The sequence below is a fragment of the Cydia strobilella genome, chromosome 13 (assembly GCF_947568885.1).
Source record: "Cydia strobilella chromosome 13, ilCydStro3.1, whole genome shotgun sequence".
In the NCBI taxonomy this organism is placed as follows: domain Eukaryota; kingdom Metazoa; phylum Arthropoda; class Insecta; order Lepidoptera; family Tortricidae; genus Cydia; species Cydia strobilella.
Genome location: NC_086053.1, coordinates 15,569,774 through 15,593,251, shown reverse-complemented (window position 1 = coordinate 15,593,251; position 23,478 = coordinate 15,569,774). Strand labels below are relative to the sequence as shown.

The following is a 23,478-nucleotide window of genomic DNA, read 5'->3' as shown; positions in this document are numbered from 1 at the left end:
ACGACGGTTGTCGGACTATAGAAATTATACGATAAGATAATAGGCTAATAGAGTGGAATAACTGGATATCTCTGCAAGTCACAAAGTTCACTTTCGCTTTTAGCTTGAAGAGAGTACCGACCATACCGAGTACTTAAAGATCAACTGGAAACTGCAGTAAAAGGTTATTATGGTACAGTCGCCGTCAGATATATCGGAGCGGCCAAGGTGCTCACAAATATCTGAACATGCTCTTATTGTCAAGGCGTTAGTACGTGTTCAGATATTTTTGAGCACCTCGGCCGCTCCGATATATAATTATACCTGATGGCGACTGTACTAACGACAAGCTGGCCAGTGGTCGTTATTGCATTGACATAAGGTCCAAAATCGGAGACCTACATGCATATGCATAAAGCTCAATTTCAGTTTTGACACTTCGGTGAGGTGGCGTCAGGGATGCGTCAGGGTGACTGCTTGCGTGTCAAAACACGGCGTCGAAAAAGTTAAATACCCTCGAAATGTACAGTCAGCTGCAGAGGTGAACCCCCCTGCATAGAAAATTTGTTTGCAGGGGGAGGGGGAAGGGGGGGGAGGGGGAAGGGGGGGGGTCACCTCTCTGCAGCTGACTGTTGCTATTAGGTCTTTTCTAATAAGAAGCCAGGGCATTTATTCTTATTGTGACTTACAGTCACTATACTCATATAAGAACAAAATACAAATAAGGAATAAAAAAAATCAATTTAACATTTTTGATAACATCCTTTTTTATTAAAATTAACACCCGCTCAAGTTCTCAAGCTAAAGTTAAAACTAAATAAATCTAGACAGAAAATTGTATTTCTACATTTGTAACACAATCAGACTTTCAATAAAAAAAATATTCATTCACTTCACATTTTTATATCATTCAGACTACGATATTTCAATACCTTAACAAGGGTGATGCACTATAAGTCCGTTTTTACACCATAAATGCATTGGTTAAATTGTAAAGGTGGATTACATCATGCCTCCCATACCTCCCATGCCGCCCATGCCTCCCATGCCAGCCATGGGGTTAGGTTCCTTCTCAGAAGGCATATCGCAGATGACTGCCTCAGCTGTGGTCAATAGGGATGCTACTCCGCTGGCATCAGTAAGGGCTGTTCTTACAACCTTGGTGGGATCAATAATTCCCTTTTCAATCATGTTAACATATTCATTGTTGAGGGCGTCATATCCGAACTCCGGTCCCAAGTCTTCAACTTTAGCAACAACTACGGAACCATCAATGCCAGCATTGCTGGCGATGGTCATGCATGGCATTCTTAGGGCCTTCTTGATGATTTCTACTCCTGTGGCCTGGTCACTGTTAGCAGTTTTGAGGGAGTCAAGGGTGGGAATGCACCTGAGGAGTGCTGAGCCACCTCCGGGGACAATACCCTCCTCAACAGCGGCACGGGTGGCGTTCAGGGCGTCAGTGACGCGGTCCTTCTTCTCATTGACCTCAACCTCGCTGGAGCCTCCAACATGGAGAACAGCGACGCCAGAGGCGAGGCGTGCCAAGCGCTCTTGCAGCTTCTCCTTCTCATACTCTGAAGTAGTGTCGGCAATCTGGTCTCGAATCTGCTCAGCCCTTCTGTCAATGTCAGACTTCTTGCCCTTTCCTTTCAGAAGAAGGGTGTCATCCTTAGTAATAGTGACTTCACCAACCTGTCCAAGGTCTGAGAGCTGCACATCTTCAAGTTTGATGAGATTGGCATCATCTCCAAACACAACACCACCAGCAGCAATGGCCATGTCACTGAGGGTAGCCTTGCGGTTGTCTCCGAAACCGGGAGCCTTGACAGCAGCTACCTGCAGACCAATCTTCAGTCTGTTCACAACCAAGGTTGAAAGCGCCTCACCATCAACATCTTCGGCAATAATAACCAGAGGTTTCCTCTGCTGGTTAGCCAGCTCCAAGGCAGGGATGATGGTCTGCACATTGCTGACCTTCTTCTCAGAGAACAAAACTAGAGCATCCTGGAACTCGACTTTAGCACCCTTGGAGGAGTTGATGAAATATGGTGAAATGTATCCTCTGTCGAATTTCATACCTTCAATGACTTCGAGTTCATCGGTGAGGGTCTTGCCGTCCTTTACGGTGATGACACCATCCTTGCCGACTCGCTTCATGGCGTCGGAGATGAGCTGGCCGATGGCGGTGTCGCCGTTGGCGGAGATGGTCGCGACCTGCGCGATCTCCTCGGGAGTCGTCACCGGTTTCGACATCGACTTCAGCTTGTCTTTCACCGCGTCGACCGCCAGCATCACGCCACGCCTGATCTCAATAGGATTCGCACCCTTTGAGATTTTCTCGAAGCCCTCCTTCGCGATCGCTCGCGCGAGCACTGTGGCGGTCGTAGTACCATCGCCGGCCTCCTCGTTGGTGTTATTGGCCACGTTCTGCACCAGTTTTGCGCCGATGTTCTGGAATTTGTCTTTCAGTTCTACTCCCTTAGCAACTGTCACGCCGTCTTTGGTTATTTTCGGAGAGCCCCAAGATTGTTCCAAAATGACGTTTCGGCCTTTCGGGCCCATTGTGACTGCTACCGCGTCGGCTAGGACATCCACACCTTGCAGCATGAGGGCTCTTACATCAGCACCGAATCTCACATCTTTGGCATAAAATCTGGCGTTTTGGTGACATTTGTTTAAAGAGATGGAATGGCGAACAACTCGAGGTAATCGCAACATTTTGAAGTGATATAAATGCGAATATAACGTTTAAATAAAGGGTTCAAACCTTTACTTCTCGAACTTTCTCACTGGGATCGCAAAACGTGATGGACCGCCGGTTCTAGGTTACCTCTGCGAATGAATGAAATAAAATTAACAAAATGCTGTGTGATGTAATGAGTGAATGAACTAAAAATCAAAGACAAAAGACGTACGAGTGAATGACTTTTGATCCAATAGTTGGCAGCATTGTGAATTATAAAGCTTTGCGACATGGGCACGACCAGTTTGCACCTGAATCGGTTAAATCGGTATATTCAGTTAATTCACATCACTAACCGTGGGCTGTCACTTTGACGTCAAAGTTTTTTGACATATTTCTCTTGCGTACGGGGGGAGAGCGTTGCGACCACGTTTTAAATTATATATTATCAACAAAAACATGCGGTGATTTCATTCTCAGATTACGTAGATAACTCGAGTGTATCGGTCGCGTTTCGCAATCGGCTAAGTTTAGTTAATTTTACGCCGGTAAAATACAAATATTACATAATGAATACAAGGTGAGCTATTTTAACAACTTCCTTTCATGGTGATTGTCTTAATTTGAATTAATTGGTGACAATATGTTGCTTTTCGCATAGCTATAATTATGCGGTACTGTCTCAGAGGCTGTTGTACAATATCAGACTTAATTGGCTTGGCTACGTTTAACATTACATTCATATCAGAGGCGGAAAAAATTGCGTGTATAACTAGTGTTAATTCTAATAAGTTATCGTCTATGGGTTATTTTAAGCGTAATATAATGACACAAACTTTGTTCTTACCTTATTATAGAACATAATATTGTATATTAGGCTTACTGTACATCATTATACACATCAAGTCTGTGGGTTGATAACTTAGATATACATAATAATCATAATCACTTTATTCGTAAGGCTTATTTACATGTCAGTCTGGTTAATTTATAGCAGCGAGCTTACAATGCCTTGCGCATTCAATACAATAATGCTTTTAGGATGCTGTTGAGACTGCCGCGTTTCTGCAGCGGATTGTCCATGTTTGCCAAGGCACGCACAGACGGCTTCGATGCCTTGTGGTGCAAGAAAACGGTCTCACTGCCTGACAGAGTGCGCGGGAGTAGCAACAGCATTCGAAACAAGATAGCTAATAAGCTAGATGGTCTTCCGTTATGGGAAATGGGTCAGCGGATAAAGTCACTTTTGTAAAATTATTAAATATTTAATTAGGTTACATTGTTACTAACCTAAATGATAAGCAATAATAACTAACAATTTTTTGGACCATGTGATGTCTAATAAAGAAATTTAAATTAAATTAAATTATTATAAATAAAATAATTCCAGTACATTCCGGTACAATTGAAGAATAAAACTTTAGTAATAATGTTGACACACTTTAGACCAGCCATTCTCAAAGTGTGCTCCGCGGAGCCCTAGGGCTCCGCAAAGCCTTTGTGGGGGCTCCGCGAGAAACAATAAAATAATAGCTCTTCCGTGTCTGGTTCACAGTTGAACGGTGACGAACGAAAAATTAAAATTTGGGCTCCGTCAAACATTTCGCTTTCCAAAAGAGTTCCATCACCAAAATAGTTTGAGAACTTCTTTAGACTAAGCATTTTTTCCATTTCAGCGCATGCAACTGTGATGAGGGTCTGCTGGTGGGCATCGGGAACCCTTTGCTGGATATTTCAGCTTCTGTGGATGATGGCCTGCTTGCCAAGTACGACATGAAGCCAGATGATGCCATCATGGCGGAGGAAAAACACATGCCACTGTACAAGGAGCTTATGGAAAAGTGGGTTTTATTATTCTTTATCCTAAAATACTTCTTACAAACTTTTTCTTTATCTTACCACTTTTTATAAAGTGAAATCAAATGTTTAAAGAATATTGTATACTTTAAATTAACTTTCTTTTAGTTCTCAAGAAGCAAGCGGGAAAACGTGAGTCTTTTGTCTGTCTGCACCACTATAACTTGTGTATTAACAAACCATAGAGTGTGTTTTTCCCTGAAGCCTAACTTTGTGTGATGTGGTTGAGAACGTTCGCGGCTATTTAAAAACACATCAATTTTTGCAGCAATTATGAAATGTGTCAAAACTTTTTTTTTTCTACTAAGCATGGTAGTAGTAAGAAACGTATTTAGAAAACTGGCTGTAATATGTCCATACCAGTTTTCTAAATAACTTTATTCCCAAAGCTAATCTAGCTATAGGAGATATTTTTTTTTTTTTTTTTTTAATCTGGTTTTTATGGAGGCTTTGGACACTCTAGGTGAACATGTCAGCCTCATGGGTGCTATCATAGTTCCCTACTCAAGGGAGAGGTCAATAAAGTGGTAAACACTGATTGCTTTGTCCGATATAGGTTCTGACAACCAACAATTGATCTGTCCATTGTGCATGGAGCCCAGACTACCAAAAATTCTTTTTCTCAAGTCCGAATTCCGGACGCATTCCAACAACACGTGAGACAAGTCATCAGTCTTCTGACAGTTTGCACACAGTGGTGACGATTTAACACCCATCATACACAGAAATTTGTTTGTAGGGATGTGTCCGGACCGGACTCGGAAAGCTGAGACTAACACTTTTCTAGAGAGGTTAGCAGAATCAAACCAGGGTATCCACAAGGGTCTATCTTGAATTGTTCTGTAATCATGGATTTTTTTTTATTATCATTGGTACTCTTATATCTAGTAACTAATTACAGTAATTAATTTAGAATTTTCTCTGTAGCCTACTAGTAATGACTGGAGCTCTTGGTTTAAATCCCATCAATCACAATTAATGAGTGTGTAAGTTATGGATGTTTCATATTTAATTCAGTATTTATCTATCCGTTATAAAGTATATATTTGTATATTAACCACAACATCAACCTCATTGAGCTGTGGGACTATCTATTTGTGTAAGATATTGCCATTTTTAATTTGTTCTCATCTTTAATCTAAACCTGTTTTCTTACAGATACAAAGCAGAGTTCATAGCAGGCGGCAGTGTCCAGAATACCCTCCGCGTCGCCCAGTGGATCCTCAAGAAGCCCGGTATTTGCACTTACTTTGGCTGCGTCGGGAATGACGAGTATGCTAGGATACTCGAGACAAGAGCTGTGTAAGTACCTATTACATTTTAATATTGAATGTAAGTATCTTATTATGAGGTTATCACACTATTGTGAATTCGCACGTCTCTCCAGTGTATGAGTATGACAACACTATGCATGTATATAGCGATGTCCCGCTCGCAGAATGTAGTGACGTGCGAATTCGCATCTAATGTGAAACCGCCAAGTTGAAATTTGATAACAAAAAATTCACGACTTGCAGAGTAATCACGTTACAGATGTATAGTCGAATTGATATCATCCTTTTCTTTTAAGTAATAGGGGACTCAATTCTTTTCCTATGAGTGGGGCATCTAATGAACTCAAAACTCAAGCTGCACCACTGCCCTCAGCCTTGCCTTGTTTCTTTCAAACGTGGCTTATTTTATTAATAATTCATAATTGCACTCAATACTACTTTAATAATAATATAAGTATTAATATTGAAGGAGAAAGTGATAAAATTAATATTGCTAAGCTTAATTAGTTTATCAACAAAGATAAAAACGATTTGTCAAATACATTTCAAATCATATTAAATTTTGACTGATAAATTTGATCCTCCAAGCCTTGGTCTAAGGTTTTATCGTATCTTGGACATTGAGTAGCCTTTATCTTTATTGATGTTTCTCTAACTCTATGATAAGCTTAACATGTGTACTCTGACTATTTATTAGAGTTATGATAATGTCAATCAATATCGTGATAAAGATGTATTGTAGATCTCTTAAGATCCTGCCGAGGTTTTCTCGAGGGACTTCAGTTTGAAGTACTTCAAAAAAGGTGTGTACCTACAGGTTTTTAAAGGGTCGGCAAAGCGCATGTAACATCCCTGGAGTTGTAGGCGTCCATAGGCTACGGTGATCGCTTACCATCAAGCGGGCCGTATTCTTGTTTGCCAACGACATGGTATTCAAATAAATAAAGCGGACAAGTGCGCGTCGGACTCGCCCACCGAGGGTTCCGTTGTTTTAGTATTTGTTATTATAGCGGCAACAGAAATACATCATCTGTGAAAATTTCAACTGTCTATCACGGTTCATGAGATACAGGCTGGTGACAGACAGACAGACGGACAGTGGAGTCTTAGTAATAGGGTCCCGTTTTTACCCTTTGGGTAAGGAACTTTTTTTTTAAACGTAGAAGTACGCAGGGTAAATGCATTTACGCATCACGCCCCCCGGGCAATGGGGAAACCAATTGGGGGGGTGGTATGTGGGACTCGCTCCTCCCAAGGCTCCCTCTGCTAGTCAGAGGGAGAGGAGGAGAATACCCACTAACATCCCCTGCGGCGTTTCCGTCATCTGCCGTTGACGGGAGGCGCCATATGATCGCTAGCATTCTACCCACGACGCCTCCCCATGGGTAAGGAACCCTAAAAAATAGTACTTGGTACCTACAGAAGGTTCACTCTCTAACAAAACGCGTCTATTACGACAGTAATGACCGCTAGGTGGCGCAAGCGCGAGCAGGCGTCCGTTCCTTAGCGGTGTGCGGCAACTACTATGGCTAGACACCAAAATTGGTGTGAGCCGCATGTACTTCGCGGATCGCGGAGTGAGCCACGCTTGGCTGCGGTATGCAGTCGGGTTCGATAGTAACACACCCACAATCACATGACAACATAAAATGACTCATTACGTCAGCCGGGCTAGCACATGATTGGCGCGAGAGTATCTCGCCGCGACATAATTCATACAGTTAGTAAAAGACGGGTAGTCTATCTCGCGGCGAGATACTGTCGCGACAATCATGTGCTAGGCCTACAGATCCGAGTAAATTGTCGCTTAAACAACGAATAACAGAATGTGTACTAACTGGAGCGGCAAGGTGTAGATAAGAAATACCTAAGATGTGTGGCCTCCGATAACATTTGCTCCCGCTATCGATATTTGTTTAACTTATGCAGGGTTCTTTATACATGTTTGAATGACCAAATTGAAAATTGTAAAAATTTCGCTGAAATAAATAAAGCTGTAATAATAATAAAAAGAATGACGAAATTAGAAGGAGCTGCACGTAGAATGTAGGCACCGAAAATGCATTAAATCAACTAGAAATTTACGTCTTCCTTTCGGTTTAAGTACAGTTGGCAATAAATAGTTTGATAACCAGTGGTAGAAAAAAAATAGCCACAACCGAATACAGAACCTCCTCCTTCTATGAAATTGAAGTCGGTTAAAAAAATAAGAAAGACTGGTGACGTGTTCATGCTCATGTTTTGTTTTGTTCTGTTCTGTTCTGTTCTTTTACACGGTGTTACTTGAGCCACTGAAAACCTGAGACACCCCAACAGTTTTTTTTTTACTTTTGAACTCATCTTGAGTATTTATTCTTTAATCCGATAAATATTAAAAAAAAATATTAGTGCTTTAGTTTTCTTAACAATTCTATTCGACTGGTAATTCTACAGAAGATGCTTTGTCGTTTTAGTGACATCAAACAATTGCTAGTTACCATCGTAAACACTGTTAACAGACCATTTGCATACCTTACTGCAACGAGATAAGGTTTACCAATGGCCAGTTAAGGGTGTTGCTCATTGACAAATAACGTGTCAAATGCTAGTTATTGATATTGTTGCATTACAAACCTGTAGAATGGGCATGTAAAAATAATAAAAAATAATATAAAAATTACCCCCATTAAAACATAGCGCGATCGATTCTCCTATCGATTCTGAACAAATTGTTTTTAGGTTTTCAGTGGGTCATGAAACACCGTATATATATCGCTAGTATGACTTGTGACGCCAATATTGGCATATGCATCTATCGCACTAGTATGGCTTGTGACGACAAAATCTTTCATTTTTTTTCGCCTAGCCGCAAACCGTCCGATAAGGGCGATAAGGAACTTCGGGATTCGATGTCGAGATACCTACTTAAGAAAGACCTGTGTCCAGCAACGGATGTCTTTTGGCTTTAGGACTTAGGTAAACTCAAATGTGTAATAATATTGTTAATGTTTCTATGTATATCAGTATTCAAGCACTTATCGGCCCAATAGCTTCAGTCTATCGCGAATAATAGACGCAGCAGACGCTTTGTTTTATAGGCAGGGAGTATTTAAATAGAAACATTACAATGCAGCCATCCTACACTGATTACAGATAAATAATTTTGATCCGATCGTAGTATACTCAAGGCCTCAAGGGAATTATTCACTATTTACCTGTTAGCAGGGCCGGATCTAGGGTAGAGCGAGTGGAGCGGCCGCTCTAGGCGCCGGATGGCAAGACAAAAAAAAGTTTTAAAAGAGTGTGACGCGGGCCCAAAATGCGGTTCGTTTTGCTTTTGGGTAAAATGCTTCAACGAAGGGCGCCAAAACCCGATTTCGCACAACCCTGATCAAGGACTCGGGCCGGCACTGCCTGTTAGGTTAGATAATTACGTTTAAATCATCAAATCCACACAGACAAATGTACACAGTACTGCCATAAATCATTCTGATTCTTATACTAAAGTGAGCGTTTATTGAAATGACATACCTACCTACAATTGGCAGTGCGCAAATCAATTGATATCAGTGGGTACCTACTACGTATGTGTATGCATTACACGTGTAGGTATTTCATCATGTAGGTAACGCAAAATCAATATGTCATCATGATGCTTTATTTGCACTTATATTAGTTTTGCGTATCTTCTAATTGTACATTGCGAATTACCTTTTCGCACGTGTATTGTACAACGTTTTACAGTACATATGATATGACGCTTTAAATTTTCCACATACGCACGTATAGTGCTTAGTTACCGCACTAGGCGGTAAATTTGCACCATATGTAATACTAGCGACCCGCCCCGGCTTCGCACGGGTGCAATGCTGATGTATTATACATATAAAACTTCCCCTTGAATCGCTATCTATTAAAAAAAACCGCATCAAAATCCGTTGCGTAGTTTTAAAGATCTAAGCATACATAGGGACAGACATCCATCCAGACAGCAGGAATCGACTTTGTTTTATACTATGTATGTAGTGAGTGATGTAGGTACTGTAAAATATATAAAGACTTGGCCAAACACAAGGCGCGACGCAGTGCCGCGAAACGAAATTCAGCCTTATTTATTTTATTACAAGGTTCAAATTTAAATGGGAAAATGTTTAATGGTGGGCCTCTTACGAGATTATAGATCTCCACTTAGAAAGGTTTTTTTAATTCAACCCTTAAAGGCGTGAACAAAAGCTTAAGATTTTTAACAACAAGATTTTGATTTTTTTATATTTTTGAAGTCATTAATACTAAATTTTACATTTTATCAATCCACAGCGCAGATGGCGTGATCGTAAAGTACCAAGTAACCGATGAAGCACCCACAGGCACGTGCGCAGTGCTCGTCACGGGCACGCATCGCTCGCTCTGCGCGAACTTGGCCGCTGCGCAGAAGTTCACTCCCGTGCACCTCGCCAAGGAGGAATGCCAAGTGGTCATTAAGAAGGCGAAGTACTTTTATACATCAGTGAGTAGTATGTTACTTTCTTACTCTGTCAGATAACTGCCCCCTGTTTTAGTAGGACTGCAAGCTGGCCATATAGTCTGGCAAACTTAATTTGACAGTAAGTAAGAATAAAAAAAACTATACTCGTCCCTTTCTTTTGGGTGCTACTACTAGCGTAAGACAAAGACAGTATGATTCTCTCTGTCAATGTTTGAAATGATATTAAATAGAAATTGTGTTTAAAAATAACTGCTATCTATGTTTTTCTAATAATTATCTGGTAAATTAAAACTATGAAAACGGATTATATCGCGTATAATGAATTTATAATACATCCCGACGTTTAATTATCTGGTGCTTTATTTCGTGCACGGTGTGATATATTTATTTTAAGTAGAGGAAACTTTCCTATTAAGCGACTATTAAGGCGTGTTACACGCGGTCTTCATTTTACAATCAGAATCTATAGTGCCAAAATAAATTCAGAGAAACCAGATACCATAGACAAATAATCCTTCCCTCTGATTTTTTTCAGTAAGTAACCGTAGAGATTCTGGTTCTTAATTTCAAATCGTGTGAGACGCGGCCTGATTCGATATTCGTATATTAAAATTCGAATTAGGCCGTTAGTCAAAATGTGCATTACTATTATTTTTTCCAGGGTTTCTTCGTAGCAGTATCCCCCGAATCTATTCTACAACTAGCGGAGCGCGCGCACTCTGGCAAGCACGCGTTCATCATGAACCTGAGTGCGCCGTTCGTCTCACAGTTCTATAAGGAGCCGCTGGAGAAGATCCTGCCTTATGTTGACGTGCTCTTTGGCAATGAGAGCGTACGTTTTAAATATATAAGTACTAGAGTTGTGCATGCTCGTTCACTGAAAAGATAGCTCCCAACTAGTATAATCTCACAACTGTACTAGTTCGGTCTTTTAGTACAGTAGCACACAGAGAGAGTCGACGTTTAGTTTTAGTTCGGTCGGATGAGTCGGATCACTCGGATCGCTTTCATTTTTCGCACTCCTCGGTCCTCGCTCCCGTTCTGTTTCGTTCGCGTGTAGTACTAAAACGTACTAAGAGCAGAATCATTAGGGAATAGTTCGGTCTAGTACAGTGGAGGGAATCGTCTTTTTGATTTTAGTACATGTACTACACAAGCCTAATAAGTACACACCGCCGCTTTTTTCCTTCGAACTTGGCTGGACACACTACCTTGTTCCTAGATGCCTACTTTATTAAAAAAAAAATGTACTTGGATACCTTATCCTCTCAACTCATAGGATCATAAATATGCCAAGAAACGACCTTGAAGTTTTCAAATTACGCGGTTACTACATCGACGCGAATTCGCATGTCGCTCACTGTAGGAGCCTGACATCATTAGGTATGCGCGTATATAGCGAGGTCCCACACGCACACCGCCTCCAATGTAAAGGAATACCTCCTTAGAATTTAATTCCGATTCTCGTTGTTGATTTTTATTATTTTTAATGTACCGTCAACCGGGGTGAATAGGGACAGAACCTATCATCCCTATTCACCCCGATTGATGGTATAATAAACACATTACAGGAAGCCGAAGCCTTCGCGACAGCGTTCGGCATCAACGAAAAGGACCTCCAAGCGATCGCGCTCAAAATATCAACCATGCCCAAACTCAACCCCTCCCGACCTCGCGTCGTAGTCATCACGCAGGGTTGCGAGCCCGTCATACTCGTCGAAAACGGTAAAGTTACCTTAGTACCTGTCAACAAACTGTCAAGGGATCAAATCATAGACACGAACGGGGCCGGTGATGCTTTTGCGGGCGGGTTTTTAAGCCAAATGGTCATAGAGAAGGATTACACGACTTGTGTTAAGTGTGGTGTGTACGCGGCTACGCATGTGATACAGCAGTCCGGATGCACGTTGAGCGGCGTAAGCGACTTTAAATCTAGCTAGATAGGAGTTTTTTGTGATTTTATGTAAGGAAAGGTAGATGGTTTATAAATGCAGCGAGATACACAAATATATAGTTGGTCAAGCAAATCTTGTCAGTAGAAAAAGGCGCGAAATTCAAATTTTCTATGGGACGATAACCCTTCGCGCCTACATTTATTAAATTTGCCGCCTTTTTCTATTGACATGATTCGCTTGGCCAACTATAAATTTGAATAGTCAGGCACTAAAACAGATGTGATATATGCTTCTGCCGCTGCTAGTCCGAAATTAGGAATCGGAATATAGTTTGTGGTATCTGGTTTTTTGTGTAGAAAAACCTGGGCCATAGACAACATTTTAAGTTTATTCCATGGCCATAGAGATTCCGATTCCTTATTTCAGACCGTGTGGGATGCGCCTTATACGACAAAAAAACCGGAATAACAAGAATGTGTGATTACATAAAGACCATTTACTTTTCTTTTTTTTCATTTCCTGTTTTCCATTTAAATTTTGTTTATATTTCACAGCGTTATTTTTTAAATTAAGGGTAATGTATAATTAAATGCAAATGGGCAACGCAATACAGAACCACATAGTGCTAATAGCACCTATTTGTAGATATCACACAAATAATGAGCACTTATCAACCTACTAGATGATAATAATTAACAATACAACTGCAATAGATCTTTAATCCTTAGGACACCAATACAGAGTTGTTGTTAAACCTTGTTAAAATAATAGTTTGTCTGCCTCAATTTGTTGGGTAAGTTGGGTTATTGCCAACTGTTACCACAAAGTTGTTACTGGTGGTAACTGATTCTTTTTTCTAGCAGCCTAACAAATGAGAAAATAAATCGCAACCCGGCTAGTTACTAGTTACCACCAAAATTGGTGGCCACACTAGTAACTAGCCGGGTCCACACAGAGCGAGCATACGCGCACACAAAACGGCCAGTGTAGACGTCCCTCGGTCGAGGCGCGCGTGTTGTATCGACATTTTTAGACTTGCCTCGCGCGCGCGGCACGTCTACACTGGCCGTTTTGTGCGCGAGGAAATTGCCTCGCGCGTATGCTCGCTCTGTGTGGACCCAGCTACTACCAAACGTTTTTTTTCTCAGTTGTTACCACTAGCAAAAACTTGGTGGTGTGCCAATTTGTCTCACCGATCTGCCGTTTTGGCACAACAGCAGGATAATGAGGTTGGCCGATCGAAGTATTTTACTGATGGCGCCAGCATAGGTTTTACCTGTCAATCCTACGAATCGTGTCAGTCTTGTTTTTTGTGGGACTGTATGGCCTGGATGTGTGGCCGTTTAAGGAAAATCTAAAAACTACAGACAGGTAAAAGCTATGCTAGCGCCATCTATAAAAACCTTTAGACAGTTGCGGTGGCCATTGGGTGGTAGTACTTTGCATGGCGACACCCCAAATGGGGTTTGCGGTTTGCAGAGATGGCGCCATCATAGCTTGCCCCTTTTTCTATGAGAGGGCTGGCATCCAGGGCATTAAAAAAACCGGCCAAGTGCGAGTCGGACTCGCGCACCGAGGGTTCCGTACTTTTTAGTATTTGTTGTTATAGCGGCAACAGAAATACATCAGCTGTGTCACGGTTGTTGAGATACAGCCTGGTGACAGACGGACAGCGGAGTCTTAGTAATAGGGTCCCGTTTTTACCCTATGGGTACGGCACCCTAAAACAAATATTTGACACAATTCTAGGGATTGACAGGGCAAGCTATGCTGGCGCCATCTGCTAATTATTTCGACCGTCCAACCCCATTGGTAGCACTTTAGATGTAACCGTTTTGAATGATTAGAGTTTAGAGTTTCACTAGACTTATATCGCATAGGAGCTCGAAAACAATACAAAAGGTAATCACGGTCAATATCCCGGTTGATATAAGTCTAACTTTTAGTTATTTTTTGTTTTACATAAATAATTCCAGTTATAGCATTCTAGAACTAAATAACACTTAACATAAATAAAGTAAGTATTGTGAAATTAAAATACCTTGGTTGTTATAACTGTGTTATATAATATATTGTATGAATCGTACAGCTGTGTAATAAAACCAAACTAAGTACTTAGTATGACTTTTTATAACCAACTTTAGAAACAGATTTATCGAATATAATGTAGATCTGATGTCAGTTACATGTATTAAATGAGTGATATTATGTTTTCTGTAAACTTAAGTACATTGTTACAAAGAGCAATATAATATTAAGTGTATCACGAAAGTTGGATTTATTTAAGAAATAATGAGATGTTTTAAGTTCTCTTAACCTAAGTAATTAAAGTCAAAACTAGTAATAAAATCTAGCATCTGAGCAATACTTATACTTACGATAAAATTTGTCTTAAACCTATAATTGTATGGCCATGTAAACTAACCTAAAGATACACTCACTACCTTTGATACATTATATCTAAAGGCGTTTATGATAGTGTACATATTTCTAGATCAAATCTTCTTTTTTATGGAAAACGGACCAAATTATCCAGTGTAACTGTAAAACTAAATTCCTGCTTTTATTTATAAAGAGAAGTACCTAGTAGGGAATGCATATGGTACTGAATTTATATAAGCTGATTTACATTCGCGTGCGAGCCACGAGACGCTCGGTGTCGGTGGGCTCGTCTCGCGTGGAGAAGCGGTTTTTTGGGCACGAGTCAAAGGGGCTCGCGTCGCGCGGGATGCTTGCTGTTTACATTAGCGTTCGGCTGTCATTCCGTTACAAACCTTATACCGTGCCGTTTGTGTTTAAAATCGATTAGCTCGACGAGCTTACGAGCTGTGGCCGAGACACGGGACGAGTCATGAGGCGAGAATGTAATCATTAACTTTACGAGCTCGAGGCGAGACGAGCCAAGACCCGCGAATGTAAAATATGACGAGAACCGGGAATTCCCTGTTCCGGGACGGATCTTGTATAGGAAATTGCGAATAACGAAACTATTTGGTATAGTCTGCATCTTTTCAAATGACTTTTTCGTCTAAGACGGTAATCTGTTAAACAAACGCCATTGTTCCTTTTGTGCGAGCGGTCGCCCATTGTGTACCATTGAGTCTGAGCGCGTGCTACAGCGCGTGCCAATGTCAGAGACAATGGTACACAATGGGCGACCGCACACACAATAGGAACAAAGGCTTTTGTTAAACAGATTACCGTCTTGGACGAAAAAGTCATTTGAAAAGATGCAGACTATATCTGCTTCTCTATCGCACAAATATGATAGAGTCAGACAACAAAATTTAGATTTTCGTTTTTCTCGGTAGGCCCTCAGTACCAAGAGCACACCCTAAGCAGGAGCCAGCTATGTGCCACAGTGAGATGGTAATTTGACATTACTGATGTCTACCTATATTCTATATTACTTTCTCTTTTTAGCAGATAACTGCCTCCTGTTCTTCAGGGCTGCTAGCACTGAGAATATTCACTTGAGCACAAAGTTGTATTCAGATACTTTTTGCTGGTAGTGTTGTCTAAAAGTAAAAACATACCTTCTTTGACAATATTTGACAAATCAAGATAATTTGGAAAGTAAACAACAGTATAAAAAGGCATGTTAAAAACATCAATATTATCAATCAACATATGCATATAATTCTATAGCTTTGATGCTTGGGCCAGCCAAGATATTCTTGGTAAAGAATTATGCTGTTTTAACTCTATACTATAGTAAGCTATTTAAGGTGACTGCTATAGTTATTGGCCATTCTTAACAATAAATTAAATTAAATTATCATAAAGCTTCAATTGGCTTCTTTCTTATTTGTTAGGAGTGGCCAGTTACTAAGTAGTGACCAATAACTAGATAACAGTCACCCTATGTAAAGCTTAAATGGTAACAATTATTAATACTTAACTAAATTCAAACTATGCTAATTCAGACTTAGTTATAATCAGTCTGTGTAAGATCTCAGATTTACACCAATTACCATTATAGTTATTCAATGGATGAAAACGCTATGAAAAACAAAGCTATCAAACCATTTTGGCAAGAAATAGTTTTACTATCTTGCGGTAACAATAAAAATTTGTTAATTATAATGTTAACATAAAACACTAACAATACTATGTATTATGTGTGTCTCTGTAAATGTTTTTTAAGGTTGTGCAAGAGGATTTGTATTGTAATACTACCAGATATAGTTCCATAAAAAAATAATAATAATAGAATAGCACATTCTTATGAAAAACTAATACCAGGATGTAACTGATGTAAGTATGTATGAAACTGAAAAGGTTCTGCGTCGATGGAGCCTCCATTGACACAGAATCATTGTTTATCAATAAAAACTATATCATAGCGGACAATATGCACTGTCCAATCAGGAGCATTCATCTCCTCATCCCCTAATAAAGGCATAGACCTGTAAACTTCCACTATAATGAAGTCTTTTATATGGTTCAGCATCTTTGTCATCCCCCGTGTTACTCGGCCAGAGTATAAATCAGGATTTATCTTTGTAACATCGTTCATGTTGAGATCATAGTTTTTGTCTTTGATTTGTATTCTGTTTAATTTTGACTCTTTCCTCTTCTTGTTTCTTTTTGACCTGTAAATACAGTGGTTTTACATTTTGTTGATGAATTACCATGTTATGATTGTACTTATGTTTGTATTTGTTGTAGAATAAAGGATTTTTCTAATGTATTTTTGTTTTATCTTTGTGCCATTGGTTTATCCCCTCAATTTACGGAACGGAACGGATTTATACCACTTTCCAGCCATATGCTTTATATAATGCAAGATAAGAATATAACTATTTTATTGAAGAAAATAATAATGTGTTCACATCACATTCACATTAAATGTTTCAAGACTTACGGCATTTTCACGCGGAATTTTAAGATAGCACGGTTAGGTGTTGTATTACAGTCTCACAACTTTTCTTAATATATTGCGATACTATTTACTAATTTTCCTTAAAACTTGATATTTATCTGGTCCTTATGTATTTTCTACTCTCACTCATTCTTCGGTTGCAATCACAAGTTTCTTTGAAAATAAAAAATATTTTGGTTTTCGTAAAAACTCGCTGACCGCGCGATCCTTAGGAGCGTTTTTCAATTGATTAAATTCAAACATGTTCCTTGTTTCTATCTTCATTGAAGGGTAAATAAGATAAATTACTAATAGGGATAAAAATTCAGGTTTAATCAATAAATTACTAGGAAAAAACCATACAAATTTATTATTATTTATTTAATTTAATACAATTTTTAATTTTCTATAGTTTGTCAAAGGACTGTCTCATTTCAAACATAGATAAGGAGAATTATTGTCTTTGTCTTACACTAGTACTAGCACCCTTAAAGAAAAGGATGAGTATAATTTTTTTGTTCTTATTTACTGACAATTTGGTTTGACCAACTATAATTAAAATTATTATAAGGCCTCATACTCACGAGCGCTTTTTCAACGCGCGTTAAAAAAAGCGCTTGAATATGCCTGCACGCTAAATTCGATCTAAAGACCAAGGCTTAAAGTTGAAAATCAAATAACGCGTGATAAAAGCGCCACCGCCATCGTGTGAATAAAGTTGGTCAAGCAAATCTTGTCAGTAAATAAGAACAAAAAAAACTACACTCATCCCTTTCTTCTGGGCGCCAGCACCAGTGCAAGACAAAGACAGTATGACTTTCTCCGTCTACGCCCGAAATGAGACAGTCCCTTGACAAACTATAAATACACATGTTTCCATTTGTGTCATTCAAACGCTTTTTTAACGCGCGTTGAACAAGCGCTCGTGTGTATGAGGCCTAAATGAGTGTGACCATAGGCAATAATCGTGTGAAAACATATTTTTTGGTAAATTAATTGTAATTAAAATGGCAATACATTTTGCGGCGACAAGCAGGATATCAAAAATATTTTTTCATATAGCAACTGATTGATAGCCATTTTGAAGAGCCTTTTGTTGGTGTTTTGTGAATGTTTTCAAGTAAATTTTGTAATAAACCATTGATATAAAAGTAAATTGGCTATTGAAAAATCATTGCGGGCTACAAACACCAAATCATTACATGTCATCACTTTGTGTTGTTTGTTTGTGAAGTCGCATTGTGAAAAAAAAAGAACCGGAAAGGACTCCGCTGTATTAGGTTTTATTTTACATTTAGTGAGGGGTAAATAAGGAGCAATAAATCAATCAACTCTTTTGTTGTAGTTATTTAGTGAAGTGTAATTAAACCAAAGCATTTACGTCGCGTGTATTCCTTCGACGTAAATTTGGATTGTCACAAGATGGCCGCCATTGGATGCTCGCTCCGCCGAAACCCGCTCTCAAAGCGCGATGTGTCACCCACGGGCGCCCGCTTGGCCGCCAACATGCTGTGAGCCGGCGTCGGGCGGCGCGCTGCGCTCTCCGGCCCCTTCCGGCGAGGTTCCATTTCGTAAAATGGAATTTCGCTTGAGGCGCCAAAATACGATGGGTGTTGACAGCGCTCCAGTACCGTACCGTTACTCCGACGGCCGATCAAAATAATTGTAGACAAAGATGAGCGAGCCGGAAGACGTCGGAAAGGATGTGTGGAAGCGATGGATACTCGAGGCGATTCGGAAAATACGTTCACAAAAACAGCGGCCGAGTGTGGAGCGCATCTGTCACGCGATCAGGCAGCACCACAACTATCATGAGGACGTGGTCTCCGAGCGCCTGGAGCGGGCCGTGCGCGAGGGCGCCGTGCTGAAAGTGTACAACAAGGGGCAGAGCTCGTACAAGGACCCAGGGGGGTTACAAAGCAGGACTCTTAGGATAGCACCGGACATCGATGTGTCGCGGGCAGTGGCTAAAGCAGTGCGTGAGTTAGGTGAACGGGATGGTAGTGACTTAAAGACTATAGAGAAACATCTGCAGCAGGCATACCAAGTGACTGTGGACCCTGAAGTGGATGTGCGTACAGTGTTGAAGGCCGCAGCGAAGCGGGCCGTGACTAGGGGGTTGATAACCCACCATCAGGGATTTTATAAGGCTACGGAGAGACCGAGGGCTGGGTCACATGAACGGACTCCAAAGCAAAAGAAGAATCAGGAATCAGAAAAGGTAAGAATAGTATACTTTCTCTGTTTATGTATATTTTATCATGTTTACTGAGTAAATAATAAGTTTTAATACTACTTCTGGTTGGATAATTCTGTTTCATCTTTATTATGTTTACTCTTATTATGTTTTTGCTCTTATTATGCTCTTTATTATGTTTTTGGTATTAAAATACTTATTAGAGTATATTTACTTGTTAATGTGAAATCTATTATGGTATATTCTCTTATTTGGAAACCTTTATGACTTATTGCAATCTCATAATTAGGTCAACAAAAATTAATATTCATCCTCCATATAATTGATAAGAAGAAAGGCGAGGGTGTAATTATTATTAATATGTTTTTATTTCAAAATACACAATTGATATTCTGAAAGATGAAATTAATGAGTGTGTTATATTTATAATTAATTAACCTAGAACTTTTCCTGGCCAAAACTCAATGTTTTTAACGGGTCTATATTGGGTCGCATAATAATTGATTGTCCTAATGTAATGTTACGCGTAAAACTCATTTCGCATAATTGTTATTGTCCTGAAACTTGCACATTTCTGAAAAATTATAAAACAAACCTACCCTATTCTACACTATTCTACACAACCTATGCAAAACATTTTCGAAAATACTCTCTGTTTCAGCTGGAAAAAAATTATGCGAAAAGAGTTTTATGCGTAACATTACATTACGACAATCACATATTATGCGACGAGAGAGGCACCCACTTTTAACAGTTTAAGTGCCAGTTGCACCATCCGCACATAACAGACTGATCAACGTCAACCGGCGCGCCTAATATTACTAAATTACCTCTATTGAAATTTTAATCATTATTAAATGGAACAGAGTTGCATTTGTTTTTTATTGTTCCAATTTAAAACAATATTATGTTTTGTTATGAGAGACAAATTACATAACCTTTTACTGATAACAGTTGCATACTTGTTTGTAAACAAACTTATCTGTGGCTTTCACATTTACAAATCTACTAACAAACTATACAAAACTACTTCAAAAAAAGAAATTCTCACTTCTCATACACTTTGTTCTTCTTCTTCCCAGACCTTATCCCATTTACTTGGGGTCAGCCCTCCCTGTCCTCTTCTTCCATTCTGCACGGTTTAGTGCCAGGTGTGCATCCTTTATTCCTTGCTCTCTCAGGCTTTTCTCCACCGTCGTCAACCAAGTGGCTGGTGGTCTCCCGCGTCCTCGCAGGCATCGCTAAGGCTACATTGATCATATGTTCGGGAGGTCGTCTCTGAATATGCCCGTACCACCGTAGGCTTTTCTCAACAAGTTTATCAGTTATCGGTGCGACTTTGAAACTGCCCCTGATGTACTGGTTTCTAATCTTATCCAACAGAGTGACGCCAGCAGACCAACGCAGCATGCGCATCTCAGTGGTGTGAAGTTTGTTTAGATGGCATTTGTTCGTGGCCCAGCACTCAGAGCCGTAAAGTACTGCAGGTCTTATGGCAGTTTTGTAGATGTTTCCCTTTACTTTTATGGGCATTCGTTTGTCACACATCACACCTGTGAGTTCTCGCCATTTTAGCCATCCGGTATTAGTTCTATGTGTGATATCAGCTTCGATTTTCCCATCATTGCTTATAACAGACCCAAGATATTTAAATTGTTCCACAGTGGGCAAGGTAGTATTGTTGATGGTTATCTTGACATCTTTTGGGTTTGTGAAGTCATCAAATATGCAGGACATGTGCTCCGTCTTTTCACTTTGTTCACGGAACACTTATGGGATTACTTTGGTCTTGCAAATCAGTTATTACAGTTTATTTTTATGGTCCCATTCTATTTACATTTTAGCCATATTTTGCGAGGTGAGTAAATATATCACACTGTGCAACTTTTACTATAAGACATAGCCCGTAGTTGCGAAAAATGTTCGGCTTTTCCCGTAAAAAACATTGACATCTGATCAGCCAAAATGTGTGTCTTTATCAGACAGTATCTTAGTAGTAACACTAGTAACAGTAGTAACCAATTGGTTGCTTTCTGCTTGTTCTCACCAAAGGCAAGATTCAATGTCTGGGTCAACGGTCTCAAGTTGATCAAGGTTATGTTGCATAATGTTCAAATTAGCTACGGTGAATCAATCTTGTACAGGCAGGCTGCATTTATGTGCTTGAACTGATTAATAAATTAAAAAGAAGTGTTTAATAAATTAAAAAGTTGGAGATTTATTTAATTTTTAATTAATTAAATTGTTCCCATTTTTTATTTTAGTTTGGGCTCATAATGGCAATAAAGTATACTGCTGTATTCACATTAGTATTTGTGGTATTTTCTATAAAAAAGGGACCTTATTGTCGATGGCGCCATTATAAATGATGCTATAAATACAATGACGCGCTACGTTTGGCGGCGTAAGCGCCATCGACAATAAGGTCCCTTTTCATAGAAAATGCCCCATTTTATTATACCCAACACTGATATAGTACCAAGATGTTTACATTATCACGAAAAATTGAATATGGAAGATTTCAAAAAGACAATGATGAGTATGATGACTCACAGCCAAAAAATAGAAGGTGACAGTGAATCAGTTAAAAAATATTTGAGGAATACCCAGGTCTGGTTTTTTCCCAAGCTTAAGAATAGGAGGGACTTATTAGGATAAAATGTTTGTTAAATCATAAACTACTCTTCACTATTATCTGAGATTGGCAGTAGTTGTTACCCCTATAGTAAAAATAATTGCATCATTCAATTTATGAGCCTGGTTATAAACATCTAGGAAGGTAAAAATGTGTCCTTTGAAGTTGAATCCTTATTAGTTTTAACATTTCAGAAGACTTTGTTGAATAAATTGCCCCAAGATTTCCTACAAGAAAGTATACCATATCATACCTTAAAAGAGTCCCCGGCAAGCTTGGTTCTCCATACAAACGTAGTTACGCTCTCATTTTAAAGCGACTAGCTAGATTATTCCGAAACTTTGTACTTACAATAGGATAAGGTATATCTAGGTCTGTAATTAGTTTATGTAGGTTCAAATACAATAGTTAAAAAAATACAGTATATTTAAGTTTTTCATACAAAACTTAATTTTGCTCTATTTCGTTTGTTTTATATACTAATTGTATGTGCAAAGTTTCATTACAATCCAACACGTAGTTTTAAGATAAGAACGAAACTCCGTTTGTATGGAAAGGTGAAATTCGGCCGAGCTTGCCGGGGACTCTTAAAAGCATATACCGCATACCTTTGCTGTCCTGATTATTTATATCCAATAGTCTCATTTTGATTTGATCAGACCACCTTTTTATGCCATGACCGAGAGGCATGGCGTGATCTGGTGTCGGAGGCCAGGACTCACTTTGGGTCGTTGCCTCAACGTAGTAAGTAAGTACCTTTTTATGCAGCAACCTTTCTTTATCACTGCACCAACTGACATCAACACCAGGTCAAAAGTTATAGATTAACTATCCCATTGTTCCAATACTTTGTCCAAGCTAGATGTTTCTTAAAATATTAAATCTTCGTATGGCGTATCCGCGATGTTGGGTTTTTTTGTGGTGACTCTACCTTTTAAACCAACAAGACAAAGTCTGTTTTCATTGATTTGGACCAAGGCAATACCGGATGAAAACATTTAAACCTCAGGAATTTTTAAACCACTGGCACCCAACCACCCACCCGCTCCAGTCTGTCCCATTTTGGGGTTACCGTGTATTAACTTAAATTACCGTGCTTAAAAAAATAATGCCGTATTACAATGTAATTGTGCAAATGTGCGGAAAAAATGTATGGGAGATGGAACTGCTGCCATTTACGGCAATTGCCCGTATCAGGAACAACACTGAGATGTGATGCGCTAAACACGGCTTTGTTTATTGGTTAATCCAGCCCTGTGCCATGTATCTCATTCTTTTCTTCACTTCCAGAGCCCCGAAGGCTTGCCCATCTGCGCAGAGTGCCTGGGCACGGAGACGCGCAACAGCAGCGGTGAGCCCGAGCCGCTCATCAGCTGTCAGCAGTGCAAGTCCTACGCGCACCCCACGTGCCTCAACCTTCTGGATCACACCACTCAGACTACTTTGAAGGTGAGCAAGTTTTGTAGGACATTTGGCTGCGGGAGCCTTCCACAGGGCTTAAACATTGGATTTTCCATACTTTTTGACCCGAAGGCCACAACCAGGCCTTGAAAAATTTTACAACGTCAAACTAAAGTACAAATATAAAGTATGTCCAGTGCGCTGCGCGGCGAGCGACAGTAAGCG

The 23,478-nt window shown here is 39.7% G+C and overlaps 3 protein-coding genes across 3 annotated transcripts in view; 2 read left to right on the top strand and 1 right to left on the bottom strand.

The window, feature by feature from the left end:
• Positions 1-721: 721 nt before the first annotated feature.
• On the bottom strand, positions 722-2,842 carry LOC134746754 (heat shock protein 60A-like). Its single transcript, XM_063681281.1, has one exon. The coding sequence runs from the start codon at positions 2,698-2,700 to the stop codon at positions 982-984; it is 1,719 nt and encodes a 572-aa protein (XP_063537351.1). The 5' UTR covers positions 2,701-2,842; the 3' UTR covers positions 722-981.
• Positions 2,843-3,056: 214 nt separating this feature from the next.
• Positions 3,057-16,846, top strand: LOC134746820 (uncharacterized). The gene is made up of 6 exons (XM_063681384.1): positions 3,057-3,245; positions 4,342-4,506; positions 5,681-5,824; positions 10,093-10,282; positions 10,923-11,093; positions 11,833-16,846. The coding sequence occupies exons 1-6, from the start codon at positions 3,235-3,237 to the stop codon at positions 12,199-12,201; spliced, it is 1,050 nt and encodes a 349-aa protein (XP_063537454.1). The 5' UTR covers positions 3,057-3,234; the 3' UTR covers positions 12,202-16,846.
• Positions 16,847-18,064: 1,218 nt separating this feature from the next.
• Positions 18,065-23,478, top strand: part of LOC134746932 (uncharacterized) — a 56,200-nt gene continuing 50,786 nt past the window's right edge. The window contains exons 1-2 of the mRNA XM_063681503.1: positions 18,065-19,241; positions 23,143-23,301. Of these exons, the coding sequence (XP_063537573.1) occupies positions 18,696-19,241; positions 23,143-23,301 (705 nt within the window). The 5' untranslated portion in view covers positions 18,065-18,695. The remainder of the gene's footprint in view (positions 19,242-23,142; positions 23,302-23,478) is intronic.

Coding starts and splice junctions, on each gene's coding strand:
- LOC134746820 (XM_063681384.1), top strand. Junction 5,825..10,092: donor ATACTCGAGACAAGAGCTGT/GTAAGTACCTAT, acceptor ATCAATCCACAG/CGCAGATGGCGTGATCGTAA. Junction 11,094..11,832: donor TGCTCTTTGGCAATGAGAGC/GTACGTTTTAAA, acceptor AACACATTACAG/GAAGCCGAAGCCTTCGCGAC.
- LOC134746754 (XM_063681281.1), bottom strand. CDS start 2,700: ATGTTGCGATTACCTCGAGTTGTTCGCCATTCCATCTCTTTAAACAAA.